General features: G+C 39.7%; 1 protein-coding gene across 1 annotated transcript in view; it reads right to left on the bottom strand.

Moving 5' to 3' along the window:
- spon1a (spondin 1a) overlaps nt 1–7,500 on the bottom strand; it is an 82,119-nt gene that overhangs the window by 71,836 nt on the left and 2,783 nt on the right. Inside the window, exon 3 of the mRNA XM_017465171.3 lies at nt 1,657–1,790. Coding sequence (XP_017320660.1) covers nt 1,657–1,790 — 134 coding nt within the window. The remainder of the gene's footprint in view (nt 1–1,656; nt 1,791–7,500) is intronic.

Below are 7,500 nucleotides of genomic sequence, written 5' to 3'. Positions count from 1 at the left end.
GGTGCTAGATACTACGGCAATCACTACTAGCACGCTAGCACTAGCGTACCTGCTAACGCCGCACCAAAGTCTGTAGACTGAAGGGAATTCACTTTTAACGTCTTTAACTTTTAACGCGGCCTACTCCGTTCATTAAAAATGAAAACGGTTAGTATCTTTCAAAAAAATACATTTTTCTACAAATATTTATTAAATTAAATGCCAGAATCGCCAAAACAGATTATAATCAAAGTGCGTTGTTGTCCTTTCTCATAATAATAATAATAATAATAACAATAATACTTCTCATAAAGAGAAGAAGCAGAATATAGAGTCAATAAAAATCAACCATAAAATACACGATGACATCTCACCCCTGAAATTTATTCACTTTTATTTTAAGTGTATGCGGCGTAAAGTGTGATAAATATGGTCGTTAGAGTAACGTTAATCAATACACCTGATTTAGGAATTAGCTGTATGCTATTTCCAGGCACTGCAGACGTTTAATTTAACCAATGCACGCTAGAGAAGGAAAATAAGAAAAGGTTGAAATAAATAAATAAATAAATAAATAAACGTTTAAAATAAGCAAGCCTGTAGAGGCGACGTGTATTTTTAAAGCCGTCTGGAGTTCCGATTAAAAAATAGTTTTATAGTCAGCGACTAAAATCGCCGTATAGTCGTCGTCAGATAAAATTAGACTAAATCCTACAGTAAGTAGATAACACTGCTTACCTAAAGCCTAGTGCACACTACACAAGTTAGCCAAGAGGAAATTGAATTCATCTGCCGTCATGTGCAGCAGGTCCCCGAGTCCCTGGAATCACAGTAGGAATTATTATTTGGTCGTCAGGAACATCGAAAAGAAAAACAAAAACAGTATGATTCCAATCGTATAGAAATACCGAAATATTTCCAACACACATTTCTCATCACGAAGTCACACGACGGCTCTTGTGTTTACTTTTGTGAGATTTGTGGGATTTGGGGATGAGGCGCACTTCAGCAGGGATCCCTCCATGCGAAGGGGCGTGTAGTGTTTGTGCCTCGTCTGCGAGCAATCGTGTGGCGTGCATGCTGCTGCGACACCGAGCTACTGATCGCGATCTGAAAACACCGCTGTAACCTCTCTTTTAGTTATGCTGTCATAGCTAGTCCTACCGGAGTCCCTGCTTATACTCGCACAAAGTATATTGTCCTTATGCTTATATTCTCTCTCCCGCTCGCTCGCTTTCTGTCGAGCTACACATGATACTCCTGAGATACCAGTGATCCCGACCCCTTCTGCTCTCCGGACCTGCCTGATCCGTCCTGATGTCCTACGTCTGGTTGGAGTTCTCATCAATTAGAAGTCACATGCTGCTGCTGAGGATGTCCCCACATGTTACAGCCTAAAGATCACTGAGATTACTGAGGATGGTGCCACTTAAAGACCATAAAGATGGATCTGGACCTCAATTCATATGAACAGATATGCTATGATGGCTTGGACTTCGAGTCTCCATCAGTGAGCAGTGGAGAAGTTCAACAAAACAGACTTCATGTAGAAACTGTAATGGATTTCCTGCTTACTCGACTGCACTATTTCACCGTGTAGTATTAGCACATTTATAGAAGGGGTGTGTTTACTTATACTCGCACTGCTGTTAAAAAATAACCAAATCCGCCACTTACTTGAGCAGTATGCAGCCACTGCCTGACGGGGGCGCTGTCCAAAAGACTTGTATTTTGGTCCTTCTTCGAGGGGTGCTCTCGGTCACAGCAGGGGGGCAGTTAGTCATAAACTGTGTGTCCTCTTCATCGATGATCTATAGAACAGATGCACAAGAATAAACACACGAATAAACTGAGGCCATGCACTATAGGGTTTCTTTTTTCTTTCTTGCTTTCTCAGGAGCACGAATTTCCTTGTGATCATGGCTTAATTGTTTCTGTAAACTCGACATAACAACATGTTTTTATTGTTCTGGAGGCAGCAAAAGCGTAGCGCAATCCCGCAGCCTCATGGATGAACAAATCCCTTAGCTCTATATCTCTAGCTATCTATATCTCTACATCTATAGCTCTATATCTATAGATCTATATCTCTACATCTATATCTATAGCTCTATATCTCTACATCTATAGCTCTATATCTATATCTCTATATCTCTACATCTATATCTATAGCTCTATATCTCTATCTATATCTATATCTCTACATCTATAGCTCTATATCTCTATATCTATATCTATATCTCTAGCTATCTATATCTCTACATCTATAGCTCCATATCTATAGCTCTATATCTCTACATCTATATCTATAGCTCTATATCTCTACATCTATATCTATAGCTCTATATCTCTACATCTATATCTCTACATCTATATCTCTACATCTATATCTATAGCTCTATATCTCTACATCTATAGCTCTATATCTATATCTCTATCTATATCTATAGCTCTATATCTCTACATCTATATCTCTATATCTATATCTCTATCTATATCTCTATATCTATATCTCTACATCTATATCTATATCTCTACATCTATATCTCTACATCTATAGCTCTATATCTCTACATCTATATCTATAGCTCTATATCTCTACATCTATATCTATAGCTCTATATCTCTACATCTATAGCTCTATATCTCTACATCTATATCTCTATATCTATATCTCTATCTATATCTATATCTCTATATCTCTACATCTATATCTTTAGCTCTATATCTCTACATCTATATCTCTATATCTATATCTCTACATCTATATCTCTATATCTATAGCTCTATATCCTATATCTCTATATCTCTATCTATATCTCTACATCTATATCTATATCTATATATCTATATCTCTACATCTATACCTCTACATCTATATCTCTACATCTATATCTCTACATCTATACCTCTATATCTATATCTATATATCTATATCTCTACATCTATACCTCTATATCTATATCTATATATCTATATCTCTACATCTATATCTCTACATCTATATCTCTACATCTATATCTCTATATCTATATCTATATCTCTACATCTATATATCTATATCTCTACATCTATATCTCTATATCTATATCTATATCTCTACATCTATATATCTATATCTCTACATCTATATATCTATATCTCTACATCTATATCTCTACATCTATATCTCTACATCTATATATCTATATCTCTACATCTATACCTCTACATCTATATCTCTACATCTATATATCTCTATATCTATAGATATCTCTATATTCCTTAAAATTTCACGAGTAAATCCTATAGGGCGGCTGTGGCTCAGGTGGTAGAGCGGGTTGTCACTAATCGTAGGGTTGGCAGTTCGATTCCTGGCCCACGTGACTCCACATACCGAAGTGTCCTTGGGCAAGACACTGAGTTTCTCCCGATGGCAAGTTAGCGCATTGCGTGGCAGCTCTGCTACCACTGGTGTGTGTGTGAATGGGTGAATGAGACACAGTGTAAAGCGATTTGGATAAAAGCTCTAATAAGTGCAGACCATTTACTTCTGTATAGATTAATCATTGCCATTTAAGCCTCTTCTAACGTTGTGTTTTTAAAGTTTGAATTAAACTAACCTAGCCACGTATAGTTACTTCCACTATGATTTTAAGATTTAGATTTGCCTGTAATTAAAGTTTTCTAATAATATAATCACATTTATACCAGGATTACTATTACTCCTGAAAATCCTGCACTCAAGCATTGTATTATTATTATTATTATTGTTGTAGTTGTTGTTGTTGTTGTATTTTGTTTTTATTGTTATTATGAGTCTTTGGCAGTGATAAATGAAATAAGGTGTCATGCAGTTGAAGGAAAATAATCAGTGATTATTATAGGTTATGAAGATTAAGTTTCTTGTTAGTGCCACAAACGTGTTAATTTTCCCGTAACAGCACACCCTGAAGTGTTTAACTGCTCTTATACCGCGGCAATTTACTAATTTATTTCCATTTATGTATCGTGCATCCGTTTATGTTAACATTTAATGTGCCATAAGTTAGTTCCTGTTCGCACTTACGTTATAACAGTCGTTCCCTCGCCCGTCTCTCTCTCTGCTCTCTTGAAGTCAATCAGACAGAAAGAAAAGCCGCTTGTCGTGTTACCGAGCAACCGCAAAAAGCGCAAACTCCTCTGTCCCGGAGATGTCTGAAAACTCTGCTGCGGCTTTCCCTCTGACTGTTACAAGCTCTGACACTGGAGACTCCTTCCATCAGTGCTAAACAAACATCTCCGTAGAATAAGAAAATGTCACCAAATCAACGATTACACACATTTCGTAACCCGTTTATGCGGCGCGTCCGCTGTACGAGTCCCCGTGAACGAGCTGTTGATGTCGCTGTTGCTATAGAAACGATAACGTATTGAGGACGAGCGCATTGATATAAAGCTACGATTTGCATCTGCACTCAGAATGCAGAATTCGACGTCGCTGTGGTGTGACGTATATTAGATGAGGAACTCGTTACGAGCGATAACAGTGTCGTGAAGAAGTCGACCTGAATGCATCATCAGGCATGGAGTCGATACGGAAATAAAGATTTCCCGTTAAAAGCACCAAACCGTCACCTCAGAGCCGTAATGAAACTTAATTAAGCACAATCGACTGAGTTTTGAAGTCTGTGTGTGTGTGTGTTCATCACTACGACACCTCGTGAGAACACAGTAAAAAGGTCCAGCTGTGAACAGTGTCGGGCTGACCTTTGACCCACAGCGTTTGGTTAGCCGAAGGAGGGCGAGCCTGTTGGTCCAGCTGAAGCAACAATACATGACCAATAACAAAACCAAGCACTGAATAGAACACAAAGAACATAATTAATTTAAAGCTCTTCTTAATATCACAAGCATGTTGCTAGGAATTACTGACACAGGCTGGGGTTCCTGCTGTAGCGAAAACTTTCTCTGCACAAGCACGTGAATTTCTGCGATAAAATGGAACTTTGACTCACGGCTCACGCCAGCGTCAGTTCCCATGTACATGCGAAACGCAGCGCAGTACAGATTTAGAACCCCTAAGCTTAGCAGGCGCAGCGGTTAACACAGTGGATTACCAGTCAGAAGGTCATGAGTTCAAGTCCCAGCGCTGCCAGACTGCCGGTTCTTTCTAAACTACTCGGTGGTATAAAGAAGCGTAAGCCGCTCTGGATGAGGGCGTCTGCCAAATGCCGTAAATGTAATGAGTCTCCAGTGTCAGCCCTGTACAACAGTAATAAGAAAGTGTGTCATTTACTGTACACGGAACCTGAGAACGAATGTACTGTATATTTAAAGAGGTCATGACATGAGAAATCGGACTGTCCTTGATCAGTGTACCATTAAAACATCCGGACGTTTCATAGCTGAATACGTCCTCGTCAGTACGCAAAGGGCATTTGTTTAACCCGGCTCCAAACACCACATATGCAAAATACATCTGCATACGACCGCCCCTACAACAAGACATCGACACCCACTTTTACATCATCACACCGTTGGCCCCGCCCACTGGCGCTCAATCTCTGTGAACAGTTCGGCACGTGTTTCGGCAGGGTTGATATTTAACTCATAGGCAAAGGTGTTAGCCAATCATAATAGTGGGTGTTTACATTGAAGTCTTAAAGGTAAAGGACACTAAAAGAGATGGTTTCGTTCACAGGGTCAAAGGTCATAAATGACTACATTTTGTATGTTTGTTTCACGTCAGGGAAAATAACATTTAAAAAAAAAAAAAAAACCTTTTTAAGCAATGTTTTCAAATCTTTTTTCGTAATCTGTAGATCTCTATATCAAAGTATGTTTATTTCTTAAACACGTTTTAATATGAAGTTGGAACTGACGCAAACCCAGCGTGCTAAACAGCTCTGACCTATGACCAGCTTTTCCTCCTCGGGCCCTCAAAATTAAATCCACGATGCTGTGCCAATGGGTGAGAGGCGTTTTTTTGTTGTTGTCTTGGGGGGGGGGTTTGGAAAGAATGTCTTCATTCATTCAAGTCAGCATCTCAGTGCTCAAGCTCATTATAACAAGCCACACACAGGTATAATAATAATAATAATAATAATAATAATAATAATAATAATAATAATAATAATAAAAACCCAGGGGAAGAAAAACTGGGCTGGAGAAACTGCATGAGGACAGAGCTGGAGGAAAGAGAAGAAAAGGAGAGAAGAAAGAAGCCGGATCCCCACGACGCATAACCTTTCCTTTCCCCGAGGGTCTTTCTGTAGGGATCCAGAGTAATTACAGTTGAAACAGCACTGCTGAGAGTTTCACTCAGTTACACAACAGCATCAGGGGACATAAAACCTGTTTATGACTGTAGAAGAGGTTTAATTAATTTACCTAAGTGTTCCTGACTTAATCCTGGAACACAACTCTCGGGGATTCTTAGCGAGGTGGAAAAAAAAAATGTCGCTTTTATTACTTTTAAATGTGCTACAGGTGTATAAGGTCTTACAGAATAAAATATGTTTTGTCACTTGGTTGAATTTAGCAATGGCGACACGGTACAGCTCATTTGCGCCACGTCGTTGCTAAATAGCTAGGCTAAGCTAGCACGTGTCAAGCAGATGACTCGTTTAGTCCCCGGTGGTAGCTATTTAACTAGTAGCTAGCTAACATGACAGGGATACAGTAGGATTTATGCTCCAGCGTCAGCTCAAAATGTACGTGGGGAAAGTTCCTCGTCTTCAGAGTAGGGTTACGCACATGCTTGAGTAATTCCGGGTGTGCCACATAGATTAATAAAATGATCCTGCATGTAGTTCACACCTCTGATGTTTCTTCAAAATCCGTCCTACCGCCGATTGATCTAAAAGCGAGACCGCATTCTCAAGCTGTTCTTTTTCTAAAACGTGTCATCACGGACTAATTCTCCACGTCCCTTAGCTTCACAAACCAAACCATTAGATTTCCATTTTATCTACTCCCTCTTTCACCAGCCCAGCTAGTATGAGGTGAGAGCCAGGCCCTTATTTCGGACTTCCGCCCTTCAAAGCCCACTTTATCTCCCCATGAAAACCAATCACGCTGAACAATGCCATCAAGACATTGAAGGAGAGGATGAAGGATGTCCACCGAGGGGGGGAAGAAAAAAAAAAAAAAAAAGGAAGCAGGAAAAAGCTTTTTGACAGGATGGTAGAAATACACAGCATCAGTTTCGGTGTTCATCCCTCTGTAAAACAAATCCTCTGTCGGCTCATAAACGGAAACGAGACCTGGTGAACGAGGTGAGAAATATGAGAGCTCCTCGGCGATCCCTGCATGAGGCTGGAAATGAGAGAGGATCTCTGCAAACTGATTTATAGTTTATGAGTAAGTTTACAAGATTTTTTTTATTCGCTCTTCCTCCCTGAGAGCCCATGCCGTGAGACGGCGGATCCGGTAAAAGCAGATGGCGGTGCTGTAAGAGATTTGTCAGGTGTGGAGTGTGAAGCTGCTTCTACCTGAAGATGCGTCAGAGCAGAAAATCCTGGTGCTTTAGCATCGGGAGAACACCGCATTTCCATACAG

This window comes from Ictalurus punctatus, chromosome 4, assembly GCF_001660625.3.
Source record: "Ictalurus punctatus breed USDA103 chromosome 4, Coco_2.0, whole genome shotgun sequence".
Taxonomy (NCBI): Eukaryota; Metazoa; Chordata; class Actinopteri; order Siluriformes; family Ictaluridae; genus Ictalurus; species Ictalurus punctatus.
Note: the sequence above shows the minus strand (reverse complement) of the source record. Positions and strands in the feature narration are given on the sequence as shown.